The 26,459-nt window shown below is 42.8% G+C and overlaps 1 protein-coding gene across 1 annotated transcript in view; it reads left to right on the top strand.

Annotated features, from left to right (window-relative positions):
• The window catches only part of TRAFD1 (TRAF-type zinc finger domain containing 1), a 29,933-nt gene continuing 9,619 nt past the window's right edge, over positions 6,146 to 26,459 (top strand). The window contains exons 1-6 of the mRNA XM_021072837.1: positions 6,146 to 6,291; positions 8,194 to 8,252; positions 19,767 to 19,902; positions 20,015 to 20,068; positions 23,643 to 24,045; positions 25,678 to 25,884. Of these exons, the coding sequence (XP_020928496.1) occupies positions 8,206 to 8,252; positions 19,767 to 19,902; positions 20,015 to 20,068; positions 23,643 to 24,045; positions 25,678 to 25,884 (847 nt within the window). The 5' untranslated portion in view covers positions 6,146 to 6,291; positions 8,194 to 8,205. The remainder of the gene's footprint in view (positions 6,292 to 8,193; positions 8,253 to 19,766; positions 19,903 to 20,014; positions 20,069 to 23,642; positions 24,046 to 25,677; positions 25,885 to 26,459) is intronic.

The raw sequence follows: 26,459 nt of genomic DNA, 5'->3' as shown, positions 1-26,459 counted from the left end.
TGGTATAACAAAACACACAAGACTCTTACATTTAGAAAGTGGGAGACCAGGAGGCACTCTGTTCTGCAGAACAAAGGGCCTAGGCTTTAGCCCACATGATTTTTTTTGAGGAAGGTGATGAGATTATTATTACTGGGATTAAGGAAGGTGACAAGATTAGTGGGCAGGGACAGGCATAGGCAATAATGAGGTTATCTTCTTAGTGATATTGAACGGGGTATGCTTAGGACATAGTGCAGCTATCTATAGAATAACGTGGTTAAAGCATAGGTCCTTTATCTTATCTTTGAAGGAGACTCTGCTTTAGAACTCTGTGTCCACAGATATTTGCAGAGTTCAGCTGTTCTATGGTCTCCAACAGAAAACCTCCATATGCTGCAGGTGTGGCCCTAAAAAGACAATATATATAAAATACCTGTTATGATCAAGCGGTAAACTTAAGTAAAATGTTTCTTTGAGTTCTGTGAGCCATTATAGCAAAGTATCAAATATGAGGAGGGAAACCTGGGACCCTTCAATTTATAGCTGGTGACACACTAGACTTGAGACCAGCATCCAAAGAGGAGATCTTGTTGGACTGAGCAGTGTTGTGGGACTTAGTCTTTGACTTGGGACCTGATGCCAACTCATTAGGTAGTTTGAGAATTGACTTCAATTGCAGTATACTCAGCTGAAGACCAAAGGGTTGGAGGATGTTGTTAGTTTAAGGAAAAAATCTTAGACATTTGTTATCAGAAGTTAATTATAGGATTTCCTGTCATGGCACAGTGGAAAGGAATCCGACTAGGAACCATGAGGTTTTGGGTTCGATCCCTGGCCTCACTCACTGGGTTAAGAACCGGGTGTTGCTGTGGCTGTGGTGTAGGCCAGCAGGTGTGGCTCTGATTCTCAAACCCTAGCCTGGGAACCTCCACATGCTGCAGGTGCAGCCCTAAAAAGCAAACAACAACAACAACAACAACAACTTAAAAAAAGTTAATTGCAGAGTTCCCATTGTGGCTCAGTAGGATAAGAATCCAACACAGCGTCCATGAGGATCCAGGTTCCATCCCTGGCCTTGCTTAATGGGTTAAGGATCCAGTGTTGCTGCCAGTTGGATTTACTGAGGCTCAGGTTTTTTGTGTTTCAGCACAGAAGGAATTCAGTGAGAGGCAAAGTGATAGGTAAGAAATAGATTTATCATCAACTATAATAGAAAAAATAAAAATCTTAGAAAAAAAGAAATAGATTTATAATAATAATAATAATGCCGTGGGCGTGGACCTAAAAAAAAAAAAAAATAGGACACTTGTGAAGGATACAAGTGAGGAGTCTCTGCTCCAAGGATTAGGTGGGCTACCTTTTTTTTTTTTTGGCTTTTAGGGCTGCACCTATGGCATATAGAAGTTCCCAGGCTAGGGGTCGAATCACAGCTGCAGCTGCCAACCTACGCCACAGCCATAGCAATGCCAGATCCAAGTTATGTCTGCAAACTACACCACAGCTCATGGCAACACTGGATCCTTAACCCACTAAGTGCGGCCAGGGAGTGAACCCACAATATCATGGTTCCTAGTCAGATTTGTTTCCACTGTGCCACTATGGGAACTCCTACGTTTTTATAAGTCAAGTAAAGTGGGGAATAGTAAAAGATTACCTTCTTCCTCGTTCTTCAAGTAGATGTCAGGCTTATGTCACTGGCACCTCCTTTGTATAAGGTAGAGAGTATTTGACCCTATGAGGTCAAACTAGGAGTGTCATGGTGCTTATTCAAATCAGCAGAAGGGTGGTAAGATATACTAAAATATGTTGAATTATTTCAGGTTTCCTACATTGGAATGTCATCTTTCCCTTAAATTCCTCTCCTTGGGAGTTCCCATCGTGGCTCAGTGGTTAACGAATTCGATTAGGAACCATGAGGTTGCGGGTTCGATCTCTGGCCTTGCTCAGTGGGTTAAGGATCTGGCGTTGCCGGGAGCTGTGGTGGAGGTTGCAGACGCAGCTCAGATCTGGTGTTGTGGCTCTGGCGTAGGCCAGTGGCTACAGCTCCGATTGGACCCCTAGCCTGGGAACATCCATATGCCGCGGGAGCGGCCCAAGAAGTGACAAAAGCACAAAATAAATTCTTTCCTTGGTCCTAAGGATCATTATCTTGCTGAACTTGAATGCAGGCTTCATTTTATGTTTCACTTAATGAACTGAGGCATATCTCAATTTTTTATTTATGGTTTTATAGTTAAGCAAACCTGCTTCTTTCTGTTCTGATGGCTTCCTGAGTAATTATTAACTTACAATGATTTCCCAAAGTTCCCTAGTTTTCCCTCTCTATCTATGGTCACCTACTGGGACTTCTACGACTATCCCTGTAACTATACTACTCCATCCCTATCAGACGTGGCTCAAATCTGGTGTTGCCATGGCTGGGGCATAGGCCTCAGCTGCAGCTCCAATTTGACCTCTAGCCTGGGAACTTCCACATACCTCAGATGCAGCTGTAAAATGAAAAAAGAAAAAAAAAAGAGAGAAAAAAAGGTGAACTGCTGTGAGTGAAAAACAGATCTTCATAGACTTCAACAAGATGGCCTTCAGGTCAGCTGCCCCCCACACTTCAGGGAGCCCCAGACCAGACGGGCTGGGCACAGGGTTTCCCGTAACTCCCTTAGATTAGATAATTCACTAGAATGATCCACAGAACGGGGATCACAGCTTTATTACAAAGATAGAGATTAGGAACGGGGGCCAAAGGAAGAGACACATAGGATGTAGCCTAAGGGGCAACACAGAGCTTTTGTGCCTTCTCCCTGGAGTCAAGGTGTGTCACACTCCGGGCACATGAATAGGCTCAACAACCAGAAAGCTCCCTCCAGCCTAGGTGCCTGGAGTTTTTACTGAGGTTTCATTGAGAGAATGAATCACTGATCAGGTGATTGCACTGTCTCCAGACCCCTCCCCTCCCTGGAGATGGCAAAGTCCACCAGGATTTGTCTTTTGGGTGACCAGCTTACCATTCTGAAGCTATCTAGGGGCTCTCTTTGAGTCACATCACTAGCATAGCATAGAGACGTCTGTTGTTCATGAAATCCCAAGGGTTTTTTGTTTGTCTGTATTTTTATCTTTTGTCTTTTTAGGGCCGCACCCTCGGCACATGGAGGTTCCCACACTAGGGGTCTAATCAGAGCTGTAGCTGCTGGCCTACACCACAGCCACAGTAGCACCAGATCTGAGCCGTGTCTGTGACCTACACAACAGCTCACGGCAATGCTGGATCCTTAACCCACTGAGTGAGGCCAGGGATAGAACCCACAACCTCATGGTTCCTAGTCAGATTCCTTTCCACTGTGCCAGAATGGGAACTCCTTCTCTGTTTGTTTTTCTCAAGGTGTTTTTAAAGCTCTGTGCCAGGAACCAGGGATGAAAATCAGATACAGTATAATTTTTATTCTACCACAGCAGTATCATACTCATTGTGCCAGTCTCTCTGGTAAGCTTCTGGGAATGCAGGGAGCTTGACCTGTTGTTTGCCAATGAAGTTCCAAAATCTTAACTGGGGCTTGTCACATATGGTGCTCTCTATAAATTCGCTGAGAAAATCAGTGAGGCTGGTGCTGATGTAGTTCTGGACTTCAGGTATTGGTTTTGCTATATTCAAAAATATCACTTTGTAGCCAAAATGTCTGTCAACAGGGAACTGGTTGAATAAATCATGGCACATCACACAATGGAATTATTATTGGAAAAGTATGAAGATGCTCTGGATAGATGGGCTAATAATAAATAGATCTCCAGAAGTTCCTGTCATGGCTCAGTGGTTAATGAGCCCAACTAGGATCCATGAGGATGAGGGTCTGATCCCTTGCCATACTCAGTGGGTTAAGGATCTGGCGTTGCCGTGAGCTGTGGTGTAGATTGCAGGTGTGCCTCAGATCCCATGTGGCTGTGGCATAGGCCATCAGCTGCAGCTCTGATTCGACCCTAGCCTGGGAACTTCCATATGCCACAGGTTCAGCCATAAAAAGACAAACAAAAACAATAAATAGAGCTCCAAGGCAGATAACGTAGTATTACCAAAATAAATAAATAAATAAAGTCAAAGTATGGAATGGTATGCTCTTTCTCTCTTTCGGCCATACCCATGGCGTTTGGAAGTTCCCAGGCAAGGGACCAAACCCGCACCGTAGCAATGACCTGAGCCACTGCAGTGACAACACTGGATCCTTACCCACTGAGCCACCAATGAATTGTAGTATCTTCTCTTTAACATACAGTGTGGTGTTTAAATCCTAACTGTACAGCCTAGTGACCATTTACTAATTAATACATCTGTGTTTACCACTTTGCAGATCAAGGTATAGAACATTTCCAGGACTTGGAAATCTTTCTCATATCCCCTTGCAGACCATACATTCCATGTGGAATCATTATCCTAAAGCCTCTCATCTTAAGGGTAATTTTGCCTAACTTTGAGCTTTATGTCTTTGGAATCACAGAGAATGTACTGCCTATTTAAAATAAATGTTCTTTCCTGTTACAAATAAATAATGCTTCGTGATCTGCTTCTCCTGCTTAGCGCTAGGTCATTAATATCTTACAGTTATAATCTGCAAAAAATAAAATAATGACTTTAAATTGCTGGGTTTTTGAATGTAAAATATCTCAATTTTTATACTGAATATATATTGAAATGACAATGCTTCAGATACATTAGGTTAAATAAAACAGTCTTAAAATTTAGGAGTTCCCATCGTGGCGCAGTGGTTAACGAATCCGACTAGGAACCATGAGGTTGCGGGTTCGGTCCCTGCCCTTGCTCAGTGGGTTAACGATCCGGCGTTGCCATGAGCTGTGGTGTAGGTTGCAGACGCGGCTTGGATCCCGCGTTGCTGTGGCTCTGGCGTAGGCCGGTGGCTACAGCTCCGATTCGACCCCTAGCCTGGGAACCTCCATATGGCGCGGGAGTGGCCCAAGAAATAGCTAAAAAGACAAAAAAAACAAAAACAAAAAAAAAAACAGTCTTAAAATTTAAAAAAATTGCTGGGTTTGTTTTTGCTTTTGGGGGGCGTATGTGGAAGTTCCCAGGCTAGGGGGTCGAATTGGAGTTGCAGCTGCTGGCCTATCCCACAACTGCCACAGCCACAGCAAGGCGGGCTAGGAGTTTTGTCTGTGACCTATGCCAATGCTGGCTGCAACGCAAGATCCTTAACCCACTGATCAAAGCCAGGGATGGAACCTTCCTCCTCGTGGATACTAGTTCCATTCTTTACTGCTGAGCCACAAGGGAAACACCCAAGTTGCCGTATTGTTAAAAAGAAAAAACGAAATTGCTGTATTGTAAATAATACTTTCTCCATTATATTTATTCTATTTTTTTTTTTTTTTTTAATTCATGAGGGAAGAGTTCAGAGGATCCATACAGACAGCAAGTAGAAAGATTGTAACTCAAACATGCATCTCAGGGAGTTCCCTTCGTGGCTCATTGGCTAGTGAACCCAACTAGGATCCATGAAGATGCGGGTTCCATCCGTGGCCTCGCTCAGTAGGTTAAGGATCCGGCATTGCCCTGGGCTCTGTTGTAGGTCGCAGAGGCGGCTGAGATCTGGCGTGGCTGTGGCGTGGGACTGCGGCTGCAGCTCTGATTAGACCCCTAGCCTGGGAACCTCCACATGCCAAGGATGCGGCCCTAAAAAGCAAAAACAACAAAAAAAACTAAACCGAACCAAAACAAAAAAAACCCAAAACAAACCAACCAACCCATGCATCTCGGCCGCTCACTCTACCACCGCAAGAAGCAAAGGTCTCAAACATGGGCAGAGCCTCGCAGAGATATCTTGCATGAGCAGTGAGGAGGACATTATAACTGCAACAAGTATGACTAATAATTATTAACAGCTCATGACAAGAGGACAAATGCCATTACTTATCGTAATATATTAGGCATATTAGTAATGTCTATATAGTATTATTCATGCAAATACCAACCGCCTGTGTCATGCGTACTTGCTGAGCCCAGAGGTAGTTCCCAGCTTAAGTCTCTGCCTCCTTCCAGAGGCGCATGGGTTGGGACTTCCAGGGACACGCCTCTGTGGGGCTGAGGAGCCAATCGACGCGCAGAAGGCGGGGCTCTGGGAGCGACAACACTACTATCCAATGGCAGACAACCAGAGTCGCCCCTGGCCAATGGGCGCACTCCTCCGCGACGGTCGGAAGTGGTGAGGCGGCTCCGGGGGCCGTTGTTCAGCTTGGGGGCTGACTGAGAAGGGAGGCTTCAGTGTCCCTGGCAGGCGGTTCGTGTTGGCGTCTTTCGTCTCGTCCCAGGTGAGGGTAGCTGCGGCCCGCGAGTTCCTATAGGTCTCCAGTTCGGGAGAAGGGCGGTGTGTGGGCTAGGGGCTTCTGGGCCGGGGGTCAGCAGGGGTTTCTCGTAAGGAGAAAGGTGCCCGCGAAGCGGCGTCTCGCCTGGCTAGTGAGGGAGGCCGTACTTTCTCCTCAGGGATCCGGAGCCTCAGCAGCCCCCGGCGTCACCGCCCCTTCCCGGCCGTGGCCCCGGGGCTGGGAGGTGACGGTTTTCTGGAGCCCCGCCATGGGCACCTCGCCCCGGGCAGATCTGGGCCCCGAGCTGCCAGCGTGAGGGGTCGCGGGTAGCCTGGTGGGGGCTCTAGGCCGACAGACTCGGGTTCGAGTCCCCACTCTTACCAACTGTGCGGCAGCTGTCTCCCTGGACTTCCTCTTTCGCGGTCTCAGCAGTGGGATGGTGACTTTCACCTTTTAGGGTTGTGGTCTGGATGAGAAGATTATCCACGTAAAGCATTTAATCATCAGTAAACACACTATGAATGGCAGCTAATATTTGCGAAGCCGGTGCCTTCCCCACTCTTTTCGGACCTCCTCCACCCTGCTGGGGGGAGGGGGCAGTTGGAAACCGCCACCTCCAGGGTGTGGACCCTGTGTGGTGTCTCCACCCCTTTGGGCACAGGGAAATCCTGGCCGACCACTTAGAGGGGCTCCTTCTAATTTTGAAGGGAACTTAGTTTGCCATAGGGCTTCCATGCATTCGTTCACCTCTTATAGGGCGTGTTTTGAAGAAGTGTTAGTTTGGAAATGTTAAAACGCCCAGTTAGGGAGTTCCCGTCTTGGCTCGGTGGTTAAGAATCCGACTAGGAACCATGAGGTTACGGGTTTGATCCCTGGCCTCGCTCAGTGGGTTAAGGATCCTGCGTTGCCGTGAGGTGTAAGGTGGGTCGCAGACGCGGCTCGGATCCCGCGTTGCCATGGCTGTGGTGTAGGTCGGCGGCTACATCTCTGATTGGACCCCTAGCTTGGGAACCTCCATATGCCGCGGGTGCGGCCTAGAAAAGACAAAAAAAAAAAAAAAAAAAAAAAAAAAAAAAAAAAAAAACCCCAGAAAAAAAGCCCTGTTAGAGGACAGTATTTTTAGAAGATAATTTTTTTGCGCCATAGAAAAGGATGATATAAAGTAAGTACTGGTAATAAAGTTGCCAGGGCTTTGCTTTCAACATTGACATCTTGTTTAAAAGAAGGAAAAACTACAGTGGAGAAACCTGGTAGAAACTTATTTCAATGAAGTGATCAAAGTCAGCATCATCTGTAATAATAAGACTGTTGACATCACCTGCTTTCTGATTGAATGCAATGAGATGAGCACAACATCACTTCTATGGTATTTTTGACAAAAATGTATTAATCATGAGAAAACATCATATGAACCTAATTTGAAGATAGTCTACAAAATAACTAGCCAGTACATACAACAAGGTTATGAAAGAGAAAGACTGAAGAAATATCCCAGATTAAAGAAGATTAAGGAGAAATAGCAACCAGTGCAATATGTGACTCTGGATTGCTGAACCAGCAAAAGGGTACTATTGGTGGCCTGATTTGTGAAATTAAATAATTGTAGATTAATTACTAGTATTAGTGAGTTTTTTGCACTTGGTAATTTTACTGTGACTATTTATGATGTACTGGATGAGAGGTATATGGGAGTTCTTTATGCTGGTTTGCAAGTCAGATTATTTCAAAATGAGAATTAAAAAATAATAAAAAGCTAAAACCAAAGTGTGTTATGTATTAAATAAAATGTACTGGTTTTGGTGATTTTTTTTTTTGCACTTTTTCTTTTGTGTGTGTGTGTGTTTTGCATGTCATGCTTAAAGCAGAAATGAAATTGAAAGAACACACTTCTTCCTTTGTTGTTTTCAGGAACAGCTAAAGATGGCTGAATTTCTAGATGACCAGGATACTCGACTGTGTGACAATTGGTGAGAAATCTGAGAAATGTTATTGGAATGAGGATAAACTGGCTTCTATAAAGAGTTGGCTTATTTATTGGCAGGTTAAAATTGGAGCCATATAGTATGTTGTGCAAATATATGAGACTAAAGCTTTTTGAACAATTTTGAATAAAATTGCCTGTTTGAGAAATTTGATAAGATAGTTGGTTGAGGTAGCATAGAGTAGTGACCAGAGCGATGGCATGAAGCTGGGAATCAAGGCTCTGGTTCCTATCTTATTTAGTTAATGACTTGGCAAGTCCCTTGACTGCTTTGGAGCCTTATTTTTCTGACCTATATGTAAAGGAATTTCTTTTCCGCTTTTATGAAAAATAACCATTCCTGCTGTGTAGTGCTGGAAACTATATGTAGTCACTTATGATGGAGCATGATAATGTGAGAAAAAAGAATCTATACATGTATGTGTCACTGGGTCACCATGCTGTGCAGTAGAAAATTGAGAGAACACTGTAAACCAGCTATAATGATAAAAACAAAAACTATTATAGAAAATAACCATATATTTTTAAAAGATGCTAAAAACATAGTGAAATGTTTGGATTAGAGCAGTGTTTTGCAAAGTGTGTTGCAAGAATTTCCTTGAATGGCTACAGTGGTTGCCTTGAGATGGTTGGGAGCAAGGTTTAGTGAGTTGTGGCACAATGTCTAGTAGTGAGAACATTCAACCAGAGCAGCTGTCTCAGATTATTTTATTTATTTATTTTTTTTCTTTTTGCCTTTTCTAGGGCTGCTCCCGTGGCAGATGGAGGTTCCCAGGCTAGGGGTCTAATCAGAACTGTAGCTGCTGGCCTACGCCAGAGCCACAGCAATGCAGGATCCGAGCCACGTCTCTGACCTACACTACAGGTTACGGCAATGCCAGATCCTTAACCCACTGAGCAAGGCCAGGGATCGAACCCGCAACCTCATGGTTCCTAGTCCGAGTCGTTAACCACTGCGCTACTGTGGGAGCTCCTCTCAGAGTGTTTTTATAAAGGATTTTGCTGAAGGCATGTTCTGCTGCTTTAAAAAAAAAAAAAAAAGAAAGTCTTCCAGAATCCAGTTTAATCATTATTTTTATTGACTTGAATGTCAAGCTTTCTTATTTTGGTGTCTTATTTTTTTTTTTTTAATTTTTATTTTTACTTTGTTGTCTTTAACCAACATGAGTGACAAGAAACGACAGCTCCTTCTTGCTAAAATGAAACTTTAGGAGTGCAGCTAATAATCAGCTGATTCCTGGTTGAGATTTCTCATGAACTTGATATTATAGTGATATATAAAATTTCCCTTACTGAGAGCTAAAGAGAACTCCCTGTGCTATTTAGCTTAATAAATTGTGGTAGAAGGAAAGAGATGTTGATAAGGAAAATAGTTTGACACAGGTAGGTGAAAGACTAAGCCGGATACATTTTTTTTTGGGGGGCTTTAGGGCTGCACCTGTGGCATATGGACATTCCCAGATAGGGGTCGAGTTGGAGCTGTAGCTGCTGGCTTACACCACAGCCACAGCAGTGTGGGATCCTAGCCACATCTGCAGCCTTCACCACTGCTCATGGCAACAACACCAAATCCTTAACCAACTGAGCGAGGCCAGGGATCGAACCAGTGTCCTCATGGATGCCAGTCAGTTTCATTTCCACTGAGCCACAATGGGAACTGCCAAGAGAGATTAAAAAAAATTTTTATTGTCTCTTTCTTTCTGCTCAGCTTCTTAGCAGCATTAAGTTATAATCAGAACAACTACTGGTCACAATATTCATTCCTGCATAAAATTAAGATATCCTTTCTGTGAGGGTGTCTCGCCTTATAGAGGGTTTTTTTGTTTTTTGTTTTTTTTTTTTGTCTTTTTGCTATTTCTTTGGGCCGCTCCTGCGGCATATGGAGGTTCCCAGGCTAGGGGTCGAATCGGAGCTGTAGCCACTGGCCTACACCAGAGCCACAGCAACGTGGGATCCGAGCCGCGTCTGCAATCTACACCACAGCTCACGGCAACGCCGGATCGTTAACCCACTGAGCAAGGGCAGGGACCGAACCCGCAACCTCATGGTTCCTAGTCGGATTCGTTAACCACTGCGCCATGACGGGAACTCCCGGGAGTTTTTTTTTCTACTGTGCCACTGTTACCTTTGCCGCTTTATTTTATTTATTTATTTATTTATGTCTTTTTGCCATTTCTTGGGCTGCTCCCGTGGCATATGGAGGTTCCCAGGCTAGGGGTTGAATCAGAGCTGTAGCCACCGACCTATGCCAGAGCCACAGCAACTCCGAATCCGCGCCACGTCTGCAACCTACACCACAGCTCACGGCAACGCCAGATCGATAACCCACTGAGCAAGGGTAGGGATCGAACCTGCAACCTCATGGTTCCTAGCTGGATTCGTTAACCACTGCACCACAACGGGAACTCCCATTTGCTGCTTTAAAAACTGTTTTAGCTTTGTTTGGGTTTTATGTGTGCTGTTCCTGATACAAAATGTAATAATCCATGATACAAATAATCACAATAACAAATTTTTTTTTTTTTTAACTTTTTGGCTATGTCTGTGTCATGTGAAAATTCCCAGGCTAGGGACTGAACCCGCACCACAGCAGTAACCCAAGCCACTGCAGTGGGAATGTTGGATCCTTAACCCACTGTGCCGAAGGAGAACTCCTAAAATGTTATTTTGATTTTATAAGAAAAAGGACATAGCGGCTTTATTTTTTTATTTTTATTTTTTGTCTTATGAGGGCTCTACCTGAGGCACGTGGAGGTTCCCAGGCTAGGAGCAGAAGCTGTCGGCCTACACCACAGTCATAGCAACATGGGATCCAAGCCAAGTCTGTAACCTATACCACAGCTCATGGCATTGCCAGATCCTTAATCCACTCAGCAAGGCCAGGGAGCGAACCCTCATCCTCATGGATACCAGTGGGTTCATCTGATATGGCTCAGATCCTGAGTTGCTGTGGCTGGGGTGTAGGCCAGCAGCAACAGCTCTGATTAGATCCCTAGTCTGGGAACCTCCATATGCCGTGGGAGAGGCCCTAGAAAAGGCAAAAAGACAAAAAAAAAGAAAAAAAAAATTTCAAGGTTTAGTTGATTTACAGTGTTGTGCCAATTTCTGCTGTACAGTAAAGTGACCCAATCATACACACACACACACACATATATATATACACATACACACATATATATACATTCTTTTTCTCATATTATCTTCCGTCATGTTCTTTCACAAGATGTTGGGTATAATTCCCTGTGCTATACAGTAAGATCTCACTGCTTATCCATCCTAAATATAATAGTTTGCATCTACTAACCTCAAACTCCCAGTCCATCCCACTCCCCCAACTCCTTGGTACCTACAGGTCTGTTCTCCATGTCTGTGAGTCTGTTTCTGTTCTGTAGATAGGTTCATTTGTGCCATATTTTAGATTCCACATATAAGCAATGTTATGGTATTTGTCTCTTTTTTTTTTTTTTGACTTCACTTAGTAAGAGAATCTCTAGTTGCATCCATGTTGCTGCATCTGGCATTATTTTGTTCTTTTTTATGGTTGAATAGTATTCCATTCTGTATGTGTACCACATCTTCTTAATCCATTCATCTCTCAGAGAGCTTTTAGGTTGTTTCCATATCCTGACTATTATGAATAGTCCTGCTTTGAACATAAGCGTGTATGTATCTTTTTTTGTTTTGTTTTTTTTTTGTTTGTTTTGCTTTTTAGGGCCACACCCACTCATATGGAAGTACCCAGGCTAGGGGTCGAATTGGAGCTGCAGCTGCTGGCCTATACTGCAGCCATAGCAACACCAGATCCAAGCTGCATTTGCGATCTATTGACAGCTCATGGCAACACTGGATCCTTAACCCACTGAGCAAGGCCAGGGGTTGAACCCAAGTCCTCAGAGATAGTAGTCGGATTCTTTTCTGCTGTGCCACAATTGCAACTGCTCTTTTTGTTTTTTGTTGTTGTTGTTGTTTTTGTTTTGTCTTTTTGCCATTTCTTGGGCCGCTCCCATGGCATATGGAGGTTCCCAGTCTAGGGGTCGAATCGGAGCTGCAGCCACCAGCCTATGCCAGAGCTGCAGCAATTGGGATCTGAGCCACGTCTGCAACCTACACCACAGCTCATGGCAACACTGGATCCTTAACCCACTGAGCAAGGCCAGGGATCGAACCCGAGTCTTCAGAGATAGTAGTCAGATTTGTTTCCACTGTGCCGCAATTGCAGGTGCTCTTTTTGAATTATAGTTTTTTGTCAGGATATATGCCCAGGACTGGAATTGCTTGATCATATGATAGTTCTATATTTAGTTTATTTAGTTTTCTGAGGATCCTCCATACTGTTTTCCTACTGGTTGTACCAATTTACATTCCTACCAGCAGTGTAAGAGGGTTCCCTTTTTTCCACACCTTCTCCAGCATTTGTCATTTGTGGACTTATTAATAACTATTCTGACTGGTATATGCTTGTAATTCATTGCAATTTTGATTTGCATTTCTCTAATATAATAATTAGTGATGTTCTGCATTTTTTCATGTGCCTGCTGGCTATCCAGATGTCTTCTTTTTAGGTCTCTGCCGATTTTTCGATTGGGTTGCTTGTTGGTTTTTTTTTTTATTGAGTTGTATGAGTTTTTGGTATATTTTGGAGATTAAGCCCTTGTCAGTTGCATCATTTGCACTATTTTCTCCCATTCTGTACATTGTCTTTTTTTTTTTTATAGAGTTTTCTATGCTGAATATATTTTTAATCAATCCACTCCAATTTGAAGGAATTTTTTTTTTCTTTTTAAAATGGAAACTCCTAATTTGAAGGAATCTTAAACCTATATAAATGACTATACTAAGGGAGTTTAAAAAAAAATAAGTTGGAGTTCCCATTGTGGCCCAGTGGTAACTGAGTGGACTAGTATCCATGAGGATGTGGGTTCCACCTCTGGCCCTATTCAGTGGGTTAAGGATCCAGTGTTGCTGTGAGCGGTGGTGTAGGTTGCAGATGTGCCTGGGATCCCACATTGCTATGGCTGTGGCATAGGCTGGCAGCTGCAGCTCCAATTAGATCCCTAGCCTGGTGCAGCCTAAAAAAAGGTAAATTTTTGGAAAGCTAATGAAAAGTTTATTCAAAGCCAGGGCACTGTATTTAAAGAAAAAAAAAGCAGATTTACATGGAAAGCTGACAAACCATCCATCTAAGTGGCACTGTTTAAATTCCAGGTTTTAGGGAGTTCCCATCATGGCTCAGTGGAAATGAATCTGACTAGTACCCATGAGGACACAGGTTCAGTCCCTGGCCTCATGCAGTGTGTTAAGGATCCGGTGTTGCCATGAGCTGTGGTGTAGGCTGCAGACACAGCTCGGATCCCGTGTTGCTGTGGCTCTGGCTGTGGCACAGGCCAGGAGCTATAGCTCCAATTGTACCCCTAGCCTGGGAACCTCCATATGCTGTGGGTGTGGCCCTAAAAAAAGAAAAATAAATAAATTCAAGGTTTTAAAACTGTGTCTTTAGAGCCATATTCCTGTTGTTTCCTAAGAAACATTAAGGTACTCTTTTGGTGCTTAGGCCTGCCAAGCCAATAAAAAGAATAGATTATTGTGATCGAGGATGTTTTTTGCATGTTATTTCTTTTCTTCCTGTATTGTGCTGATTGATGGGACAGTTTGATTCTAGGAAACAGAAGCTTAAATATAAGAAGGCTTTTTTGCATCTATAAGGAATTGATCTCTGGGAGTTCCTATTGTGGTTCAGTGGAAACAAATCTGACTAGTATCTGTGAGGACGCAGGTTTGATCCCTGGCCTCATTCAGTGCATTAAGGATCCAACATTGCTGTGAGCTGTGGTGTAGGTCACACACATGGCTTGGATCTGGCATTGCTGTGGCTATGGTGTAGGCTGGCAGCTGCAACTCCCAATCAACCCCTAGCCTGGGAATCTCCATATGCTGCAGGTGCAGCCCTGAAGAGACAAAACAACAACAACAACAACAACAAAAACCATCAGGCAACTGTTGTGTAATTATTGGCAATATCTTATATCTTCTTCTTTCAAGGTCTCCCCAAGAGGTGAAAGTGTATAGTAAATGCTCTGTGATCTTACTGGACAAGCTGCTTTTGATTTTACTTATTTGTTTCTGTCTATACCTGAGGCATGTGAAAGTTCCCGGGCCAGAGATTGAACCTGTGCCAGAGCATCGACCTGAGCTACTGCAAGTGACAACACAGGATCCTTAATTGCCTGCACCACAAGGGAACTCCCAGTTTCTTTTTTTTTAAATTTTCTTTTTTTTGTTTTTATTCTTTTTTTTTGCATTTTCTTGCTTTATGTTATGATTATGTGGTCCTTGATTTTTTTAATTCTAAAATTTTAGTGGCATTATGTATGTAGAATGCTCTATGTCAATAGATTATCCTGAATAGCCCTGTAAAATACAAACTATAGACTTTTTTTTTTTTTTTTTTTTTTTTTTTTTTTCTATTTTTTGGCTGTCCCACAGCATATGGAGTTCCTGGGCCTGGGATCAGATCCAAGCCTCAGTTTCTTACCTAACCCACAGCTGTAGCAATGCTGGATCCTTAACCCATCATTCCTGGCCATGAAACAAACCTGCCTCCCAGTTTTTCCAAGATGCTGCTGATACCAGTGCATGACAGCAGGAATTCCTAACATATTTTTCTTGATATTTGCTATTAAAAGAAAATTATTGTTAAAATTATGAAAAAAGAGACTAGAATTTCAGTACCTTAGGCAGTAATTACTGGCTTTAATTTTTTTGTGACATTTGTGCACATAGGACTTGCAATCAGGATACAGCTTTGCTTCTTGCACTTTGTTGGCATACCGTATGTAACCTAGCTGTTCCCTTATTCTTTAGTTGTTTTTTTTTTTGGTCCTTTTAGGGCCACACTTGCGTAATATGGAAGTTCCCAGGCTAAGGGTCAAATTGCAGCCGCAGCCACAGCAATGCTAGATCCGAACCATGTCTGTGACCTACACCACAGCTCACAGCAATGCTGGATCCTTAACCCACTGAGTGAGACCAGGGAATGAACCCAAATCATCATGGATACTAGTTGGGTTCATTACCACAGAGCTACTCAGGAACTTAGACTTTTATTTTTTTTTATTTTTTTTATTTTTAGGGCCGTACCATGTGGCATATGGAGGTTCCCAGGCTAGGGGTTGAATCAGAGCTGTAGAGGCCGGCCTACACCACAACCACAGCAACGGATCCGAGCTGCATCTGCGCACTACACCGTAGCTCACGGCAACGCCAGATCCTTAACCCACTGAGCGAGGCCAGGGTTTGAACCTGTGTTCTCATGGATGCTAGTCAGATTGTTTCCACTGATCCACAATGGGAACGCATACACCTTTTTTTTTGGCCTTGCCCAATGAGCAAGGCCAGGGCTCAAATCTGCAACCTCATAGTTCTACTCAGATTCGTTTCCACTGAGCCATGACAGGAACTTGTAGACATTTTTAATGGTTTGCAGTTTTTTACTATTTTATGACACTAATAAAAATCTTCATAATCCCAAGAGTAGGATTACAGGTCTTTAACCTGTAATTTTAGAGTCTTTAAGCACTCTTTAGGTATAATTTTATGGTCCCAAAACAAACATTTTTAAACTCTATATAAGCAATTTTTTTTCTTTTTTTTTTGTTTTTTTAGGGCATCACCTGTGGCATATGGAAATTCCCAGGCTAGGGGTTGAATTGGAGATGCAGCTGCTGCCTATGCCACAGCCACAGCAATGACAGATCCGAGCCACATGTATGACCTAACACCACAGCTCAAGGCAATAGCATATCCTTAACCCACTGAGTGAAGTCAGGGATCTAACCCGTATCCTCATGGATACTAATCAGATTCTTAACCTGACGATCCACAATAGGAGCACTGCGCTATATATTTTAATAGTCTACAGTTTTGAAAAATTTAGGCCAAATTACTTTAAAACCAATAGTTTCCTTAGAAAACTGGGAATTTTGACGAAATAGGGGTGTTCATTTTGTTGAAACATTGGTAGTTTCCCTTCTTGTCTGAGTTTTCTTTCTATTTCTGACACTTGATTGTTATTCCTTGTTACCTTTCAGTTTTGATATGAGAGCCCACCTTGATAGTTCTACCTTTGTTTTTTTTTTTTTTAATTTAATTTTTTTTTATTGTTGTTGTTTGGTCTTTTTAGGGCTGCACCTGTGGCATATGGATGTTCCCAGGCTAGGGGTCCAATTGGAGCTATAGCTGCTGGCCTGTGCCACAGCAACCCCAGATTTGAGCCTTGTCTGCAACCTACACCACAGCTACTGGCAGCCCCGGATCTTTAACCCACTGAATGAGACCAGGGATTGCACTCGCATCCTTATACATACTAGTCAAGTTTATGGACACCACCTGAGTTTGTTATTGCTGAGCCACATTTGGAACTCCCTATAGTTCTACCTTTGGATGAAAATGAATCTGCATTTTTTGGGTGTTTTGGTCTTTCAGATAGGGAGTATGACTATAGCTGAAGGCACATCACTTGTCTTACTTGGAAATGTTTCTTAGACTATGTATGAAGATTAAAACTGTAAAAGAGAAACAAGCTATCTATAGCTTTTGTTTGTTTGTTTGTTTTTGTCTTTTTTAGGGTCGCACCCATGGCATATAGGAGGTTCCCAGGCTAGGGGTCTAATCGGAGCTATAGCCACCGGCCTTCACCAGAGCCATAGTAACGCGGGATCCGAGCCACGTTTGCAGCCTATACCACAGCTCATGGCAATGATGGATCCTTGACCCACTGAGAAAGGCCAGGGATGGAACCCGCAAGCAACCTCATGGTTCCTAGTTGGACTTGTTAACCACTGAGCCACGACAGGAACTCCACTATCTATAGCTTAACGTGAGAGAAGGTTTCTATAGTATTCAGCTTCTGAGGCACAATGGGTCATTAAAGATTTGTTGTGTGACTATCTGTATTTATTTATTTATTTATTTTTGTCTTTTTGCCTTTTTTAGGGCCACTTCCCGTGGCTTATGGAGGTTCCCTGGCTAGGGGTCTAATCGGAGCTGTAGCCACCGGCCTACGCCGGAGCCACAGCAACGCGGGATCCGAGCCGCATCTGCAACCTACACCACAGCTCATGGCAACACCAGATCCTTCACCCACTGAGCGAGGCCAGGGATCGAACCCGCAACCTCATGGTTCCTAATCGGATTCATTAACCACTGCACCATGACGGGAACTCCTATCTGTATTTATTCTGTTCAGTATTTTATTTTATGATTTTTTTTTTCTTTTTAGGGTGCACCCGTGGCATATGGAAGTTCCCACGCTAAGGGTTGAATCCGAGGTAGCAGCTGCTGGCCATGGCCACGGCAACTCGGGATCCAAGTCTGCAACCTAAACTACAGCTCACAGCAACTTTGGATCCCCGACCCACTGAGCAAGGCCAGGGATCAAACCTGTATCCTCATGGATACTAGTCTGATTCGTTTCTGCTGAGTCATGATGGGAACTCCCATATTTTATGAAATTTTATTCTAGGTGACATACATTCTTTTTAATGCATCCTTTAGACTATGAAATTGGAATTTTCTAATGGTCATAACCGAATGAGTAAAAGGAAGGCCTTTGAATATTATGTGCCTCTAGTTTGAGTGTGTAAGTGTATATAAACATATATACACACACTTTTGTTAAATTAAAATGATCTTACTCTTTCACTTAAGATTGTCATTTCCTTCCTTTTCTATAACTTAGGTATGGTCCTTTAAATTTGGATTTCTTAAATTAGAGGAGAATGGTAAAAAGTAAATGAGGAGACAGCAATGGGGAAAGGGATTCAGGATTACATTTTTCTACATTTCTTCTGTGAAGTTTATACCAACCCCAGCCAGAGAGCTTATTCCTAGCTAGCATCCAGTGTGCTTTGAAAGACATGTAGGGCATAAAGGAGGAAAGTTCCCCTTTTCCTCAGACAGTCCCAAAGCTGGCATCTGCCCTTTTTAGTTTGACTTTTGGTGGAATAAAATCTAATGAGAGGAGTTCCTGTCGTGGTACAGCAGAAACAATCTGACTAGAAACCAGGAGGTTTTGGGTTTGATCCCTGGCCTTGCTCAGTGGGTTAAGGATCCGGCGTTGCCGTGGGCTGAGGTGTAGATGGCAGACGAGGCTCAGATCTGGTGTTGCTGTGTCTCTGGCATAAGCCAGCAGCAACAGCTCCAATTCAACCTCCTAGCCTGGGAACCTCCATATGCCACTGGTGCAGCCCTAAAAAAGACCCCCCCCCCAAAAAAAAACTAATGAGATTCAAACCACCTGAGACTGAGTGTAAAAATAAATGGTAGGCTGTTTGGGGTTTTTTTTAATGCTTGTTTTGTTTCTTATTTTTTTTTAAGTTTTTTTATAAAAAAAAAGTTTAATTTTTTGGCTGCACTTGTGGCACGTGGTAATTCTCAGGCCAGGGACTGAACCCGAGCCACAGCAGTGACCTCGTCACAGCTGTAGCAATGGCCTGATCCTTAACCTGCTGTGTCACAGGGGGACTTCCTTTGTTTATTTATTTATTTATTTATTTTTGTCTTAAAAAAAATTTTTTTTTTTGCCATTTCTTGGGCCGCTCCCTCCGCATATGGAGGTTCCCAGGCTAGGGGTTGAATCGGAGCTGTAGCTGCTGGCGTACGTCAGAGCCACAGCAACACCAGAGCCACAGCAACGTGGAATCCGAGCCACGTCTATGACCTACACCACAGGTCTCGGCAACGCCACATCCTCAACCCATTGAGCAAGGCCAGGGATCAAACCCAAAACCTCCTGGTTCCTAGTCGGATTCGTTAACCACTGAGCCATGATGGGAACTCCTGTTTTGTTTTTTAAATCCTGGGGTGGATCTTTGTGCTTTGGGGTATGAATGGTTTTGGAAAAACCTGGCTCAGCTTTTCTTGGTATCTGACTTCATGTTGTTGGTTGTGATGAGATGTTGAAAGTGAGGCTGAGCTTTTAGAGGTAGTGCATAGCACTGATAACTCAGAGTGTTGCACGGAAGACTCAAAACCTTTAGGAGTTAATCTGGAGTTCCTGTTGTAGCACAGTGGTTAACGAATCTGACTAGGAACGATGAGGTTGCGGGTTTGATCCCTGGCCTTGCCCAGTGGGTTAAGGATCTGGCGTTGCCGTGAGCTGTGGTGTAGGTTGCAGACGCGGCTCAGATCCCACGTTTCTGTGGCTCTGGTGTAGGCTGGAGACTGCAGCTCCGATTCAACCCCTAGCCTGGGAACCTCCATATTCCGGGGGAAGCGGCCCTAGAAAAGGCAAAAAGACAAAAAACAAAACAAAACAAAACAAAACACTTTAGGAGTTAATCTTTGAAAAGCAGACATTGTAACAGTCACAAGAGCTTATACACTGGATACTCACTAAAGTGAAATAGTGGAGCATAAAAATTGGGCAGGACAGATTTCCATGTGATATCTCTGGGCACTGATGTCAGTAATTCTTGACTTTTTCTTTGATCTATTTCTGTAGCAAAAAAGAAATTCCTGTGTTTAACTTTACCATCCATGAGATCCACTGTCAAAGGAACATTGGTATGTGTGCTATCTGCAAGGAACCATTTCCCAAATCTGACATGGAGACTCACATGGCTACAGAACACTGTCAGGTGAACCACCAAGTACTCAAATATTTATGAATGGATTATACTTGCTATTGTGTAATAGCAGGTGAACATGTTGTCACAAAACCAATTTATTGATTGTTATTTCTTATCCCAGGTGACCTGCAAGTGTAACAAGAAGTTGGAGAAGAGGCAGTTAAAGAAGCATGAGGTTGGTTTCCTGTACTATGAAGGGCGTTAATTATCATGGGGCCAATCCTATTGAGATTACAGAGCCACTTGCAAGGAGAAAGCCTGTCTTATTGAGTCTTTGTTCTCTACCAGCTCCACTGCCTTTAAAGCCTAATTAAGGCTTTGACTCTTTGCTGCCAGATTTGGCTGCATAGCTGCTGTGCTTCATGCTCAAGCCTCAGAGCCTTTCCTTTTGGAACAGTCATTCCATTTCTGCTGGGTTTTGCCTACTGGCAGGTTCACTGAGTGCTATACCAAGCCTAGGGTTGCCAGTGTGGTGTCACCTCTTTAGCACACAACCTGCCTTATACCTTGTAATTTTCTTCTTTTCTTTCTTTTGCGCTCTCTCTCTCTCTCTTTTTTTTTTTTTTTTGCTTTTTAGGGCCACACTCATGGCATATGGAAGTTCCCAGGCTAGAGGTCTAATTGGAGGTATAGCTGCTGGCCTACACCACAGCCACAGCAACATCAGATCCGAGCCTCATCTGTGACCTTTACCACAGCTCATGGCAACACCAGATCCCTGACCCACTGAGTGAGCCCAGGGATGGAACCCGCATCCTCATGGATGCTAGTCAGATTCTTTTCTGCTATACCACAATGGGAACTCCTGTATCTTGTAATTTCATTTTTACTGTTTGGTCTTTTGGGTGACATGCTATTCATACCCAAAGAAATTCTTAGAGAGCATTTGATGAGAGAACACAGTGTCATTTGGTCCCTAATTGGGATAAAACTGGCTGTAGTTGAATGAGTATGTGAATATATAGAGAGTTATATATATATATTTTTTTTTTTCCTTTTATGGCCACACCCTCAGCATATGGAGGTTCCCATATGCTGCGCCACTGGCCTACACCAAGCCACAGCAATGCCAGATCCTTAGCCAGCTGAGCGAGGCCAGGGATCTAACCTGCAACCTCATGGTTCCTAGTCAGATTCATTTCTGCTGCACTACAATGGGAAATCTGAGAGTTCTGTGTGTGTGTGTGTGTGTGTGTGTGTGTGTGTGTGTGTGTGTATTTATATATATATATATATAAATATATATATATTTGAGCATATTCACCGGTTAAAAAATCCCAACAACTCTTTAGTTGGTAGTCGCATAGGAGTGTGTATTGAATATAAACATTCATCATCAAAGTATGCACTTCAGATTTGTGCATTTCATTCTGTGTACCTAAAAAAAACCTAATAACTTTATAATTTTAAAAGGTGATTCATATTCAGTGTAGAACTTTTGGAAAATATAAAAAGAAAACAAGGACCATGCCTGACTTCCAACTCAAAGATAAACATCTCATAAATAATTAAGCATTCTTACTTGCTTTTTTTTTTTTTTTTTTGCTTTTTAGGGCTGCGTCCATGACATATGGAGGTTCCCAGGTTAGGGAACCATTTGGAGCTAAGCCTACACCATAGCCACAGCAATACAGATCTGAGCCATGTCTGCAAGCTACACCACAGCTCATGGCAATGCTGGATCCTTAACCCCCTGAGCAAAGCCAGGGATTAAAACCCATATCCTCATGGATCCTAGTCAGGTTTGTTAACCACTGAGCCGCAATGGGAACTCCCTCCCATTTTTTTTTTTTTTCTTTGTAGGGCCGGATTTGCGGTATATAGAGGTTCCCAGGCTAGGGGTGCAATCGGAGCTACATCCTACACTGGAGCCACAGATCCAAGCTCTGTCTGCGACCTACACCACAGCTCATGGCAATGCTGGATCTTTAACCCACTGAGCAAGGCCAGGGATTGAACCTGCAACCTCATGGTTCCTAGTCAAATTATTTCTACAGCACCAGGACAGGAACTCCTCCTGCATTATTTTTTTCTGAGCATTTTACCTGTGTTTTACTTGACCTCACCAGTAAAGGGGGTTACGATTGAGGTCATATTAATAATAATGATGAGTATTTCTTTGGCTTTTAACACCTACTTGCTGTATAAAACAACCTCTAATCAACTGCCTCCCTCTTCTAGTTTCTCTCAGCTGTTTCTGGGGGTCACATGGTGATATTCATTATAGAGGTATAAGTACAGAGTATTTCCTAACATTCTTGCAAGTTAGGCTCTGATAATTGTAGGCCACTGATTGAAGAGTTTTAAATTCTTTAAGAAAAAAAGTTGATAACTGTATTTGCTGTTCTGGTGAGTTACTAGCAATTTTCAGGGTTTTTAACAGAGTACTTATTATATCATCTGGTATGTGCCAACAGTTTTTTAATCTTTTCGCTGTTGAGTAACTTATATATCAGAAACTTATAACTTTATTATTTATTTGATAAAACTTTTTTCTAAAAATCGCCTTTCTGAATTGATATTATAGTTACATGGTATATAATTTTAAAGGCACAAAAGTGTATATGTAAAAATTGTCTCTCTTCTACTCCTGTTCCTAGGCTCTCTTTTATAAGTTTCATATGTTTTCTATAAGAGATATTCCATGCATATGCAAACAATTTGAGAAATGTTTTGAAGTATCGTTTAGAATAAAACTTGGGTTTAATTTGTATGAAAAACAAATTTTTGCTGTTTGTCATAGTGGTAGTAAAGTGTCTAAGCTTTAGAACCAATGTTACATTAAAGTTCTGAGCTTACGTTCCCAGGTTTTGGAATGTCCATATCACAGTATCATATCCTTATATGTCTTTTTTTGGGGGGGGCTGCATCTGCGGTACATGGAAGTTTCCAGGCTAGGGTCGAATTGGAGTTGCAGCTGAAGGCCTACCCCCAGCCATAGCAACACCAGATCTGTGACAAAGACTGCAGCTTGAGGCAATGCAGGATCCTTAACCTACTGAATGAGGCCAGGGATCGAACCCCCATCCTCATGGATGCTAGTTGGGTTCATTTCCACTGAGCCGCAATGGGAACTCCTCCTTTGTATCTTTTAATTATTTAGTGCTTTAGTGATGATTTCAAATTAAACATAAAGTTTTGGGAGTTCGCTTGTGGTGTAGCCAAAAACAAACAAAAAAAGTTTTGTCTTTCATCTGCTAATTACTTGCACATTCTTGGGATCATCTTTTTTTTTTTTCCTCCCATGCCCATAGCATGTGGGAGTTCCTGGGCGTGGAATTAAACCTGAGCTGCTATAGTGACATCGCCAGATCCTTAGCCCACTGCACCAAAAGGGAATTCCTTGGGGTCATCTTCATTGGTGATTCTTGACTTATTTAAAGACAGTGCTATATACAAATGTTTGGATTAGAAGAATCAATGTCTTTCTAAAGGACAATCCCTTTTCCACATTGGAGTAGTAAGGGGAAATTAGTCTGGGGGAGTGTTGACAAAGCATATATGAATTGCTGTGCTCTTGCTATTTGGGTGACTGAATGAGTAGTTTCCTTCTAAGAGTTTCTTTCCCTTTGTAGAACTTGATAGCAGGGAAGAAGGAAGCTGTGACTCTTAAATACATAGAAAACCATGACAGGCAAAGCTAGGGTTGGAAGAGAATATTGTAAATACTTTTTGCTTTCCCTGCCTTGTACTGAAACTTGGCCTTTCTTAGATTTGCATATTAACTGCCTCATTTTTCTGTGTTGCAGGAGACTGAGTGTCCTCTACGGCTTGCCCTTTGTCAGCACTGTGATTTGGAACTTTCTGTTCTCAAACTGAAGGACCATGAAGATTACTGTGGTGCCCGGACGGAGTTATGTGGCAGTTGTGGGCGCAATGTTCTGGTGAAAGATCTGAAGACTCACCCTGAAGTTTGTGGGAGAAATGAGGAGGAAAAGAGAGATGAGGTTACCATGCTACCTAATGCGTATGATGACTCCTGGGGTCAAGATGGGATCTGGATTGCATCCCAGCTCAGACAAATTGAAGCTCTGGACCCACCCATGAGGCTCCCTCGAAGGCCCCTGAGGGCCTTTGAATCAGACCTTTTCCAAAGTAGGACCACCAGTCAAAGGAGCGTGACAGCCCAGTTTCCAATTCAGAATAATCTATGTGAGTACATGTATGGCCAATTTACTTTGCTGAACTTGGAGCTAACACAGCTTTGTAAGTCAACTGTATACCCACAGAATTAAAGAAAGAGAGTTAGTGTAACTTAATTCTTCCTGATGTTTTCACTAAATGTTTTTCTTGTAAAAAACCAAAAATTGTAGATAATTTTTTTCTTTTTTTGGTTTTTACGGCCATACCCATGGCATACGGAGGTTCCCAGGCTAGGAGTGGAATCGGTGCTGTAGCTGCTGGCCTATGCCACAGCCACAGCAACACCAGATCTGAGCCGCTCTGGGACCTACATCACAGCTCACGGCAATGCCAGATCCTTAACTCCACTGAGTGAGGCCACAGATCAAACCTGCACCCTCGTGGATGCTAGTCAGATTTGTTAACCACTGAGCCACGATGGGAACTCCAAGTGTTAATTTTTTTACTTCATGTAATATAATTCCAATCGTGAAGAAAAGGTACAAAAATGATAAATAAACTCCTATGTAACCTTTAAAAAAAATCTGTGTGAGTTGTGTTTGGAATTAGACAATTGGAGTGGGGAGTTCCCACTGTGGTGCAGCAGGTTAAGGATCCCATGTTGTCTCTTTGGTGGCATGGGTTTGATCCTTGGCGTGGCACAGAGGGTTAAGGATCTGGTGTGGTTCAGATTCTATCACTGGCCTGGGAACTTCATTCGCCGTGGGTGTGGCCAGAAAAGAAAAAAAGAAATACTGGAGCGGTATCAAGAATTTAATGCAAATGGAAACAGGTCTTCGGAGCCAAATAGATTTTCTTTCTTTTTTTTTTTTTTTTTGTCTTTTGTTGTTGTTGTTGCTATTTCTTGGGCCGCTCCCGCGGCATATGGAGGTTCCCAGGCTAGGGGTTGAATCGGAGCTGTAGCCACCGGCCTACGCCAGAGCCACAGCAACGCGGGATCCGAGCCGCGTCTGCAACCTACACCACAGCTCACGGCAACGCCGGATCGTTAACCCACTGAGCAAGGGCAGGGACCGAATCCGCAACCTCATGGTTCCTAGTCGGATTCGTTAACCACTGCGCCACGACGGGAACTCCCCCAAATAGATTTTAATTATGGAAACCTGATTGTAGCTAGGTAACATAAGGAGGAATATTTAACTTTTTCCTATAGATAGGAATAACAGAACCTCTTTGCTCTTAGATTATTATTGGATGACAGGGTTGATGGATGACAATGCTGTTAATAGCTAACATTTACTGAGTATACTCTATGTGCTTAAGGTATTTGCAAAGTGCTTTACATTTATTAATTTACTTAGTTCTCACTACAGTTTTATGAGTGTTAGGTAAGTGGTAGAGCTGGGATTTGAATTCAGGCAGTCTGACCCTATGCTTTAAGCCATTTTGCTGTAATGTGGAAAATACATGTAAAATACTTAGCACAGTGCCTATTTCATAGTTACAGCTCAATATTGCTTATTAATCGAACAGGATAATAATTGGAGTCTTTCATCATGGTAGGCTTAATATTTAGAGTCCTATGAGAATTGAAAGTCTGGGTTTCTTGTTCCTATACAGATTTCTATAAACCTTGAATATTTGTATAGCGACATTCCTAATGTATCTTGAGTACCTATTTTTTCTTTTTATCCCCCTCAGTGGAAGAACAAGAAAGTCAGGAAAGGAATAGAAGACGACAGACCCCCAAAGAGGGTGGTGAAGACAGTGCAAACTTGGATTTCATGTTGGCTCTAAGTCTGCAAAATGAAGGACAGCCCCCCAATATGGCAGAGCAGGACCTTTGGAGGGTCGTATGTGAGGCAGACCAGTCCCATGAAGGTCCTAGTGCTCTGAATGACATAAGGGGTAGGTTTGTATATTTTTTACTAGACTCTGTCTCTGTAGTAAGCTTTACACCAGACAACTTATAGGACATTAAAAGTTTTTGATGAGATAGTTTTTTTTTTATTATTATTCTTTTCATTTGTTTTTTCCAACTTTTTGTTTTTAAACATCGTCAGTGGAGTTCCCGTTGTGGCTCAGCGGTTAACAAACGTGACTATTATCCATGAGGATGTGAGGGTTCAATTCCTGGCCTCGCTCAGTGGGTTAAGGATCCGGCATTAGTGTGGCTGTGGTGTAGGCTGGTGGCTACAGCTCCGATTGGATCCCTAGCCCGGGAACCTCCATATGCCGTGGGTGTGGCCATAAAAAGAGAAAAGAATTGTCAGAATAGTACAGTGAATGTCTGTATACCCCTCATTTATATTCAACAATTTTAGTATTTCCATTTATTTTTATATTTCTTCCCCCTGAGCCATTTGAGAATGAGTTGCAGACATAGCATTTTATCCCTAGTACTTCATCTTAAGATGAATCTCTTAAGAGCAAGGGCATTTTCTTATATAAACACAATACAGATATTGTCAGGCAAGTTCCCT

This window comes from Sus scrofa, chromosome 14, assembly GCF_000003025.6.
Source record: "Sus scrofa isolate TJ Tabasco breed Duroc chromosome 14, Sscrofa11.1, whole genome shotgun sequence".
NCBI classification, from domain to species: Eukaryota; Metazoa; Chordata; class Mammalia; order Artiodactyla; family Suidae; genus Sus; species Sus scrofa.
This window is presented reverse-complemented; position numbering and strand designations above follow the sequence as displayed.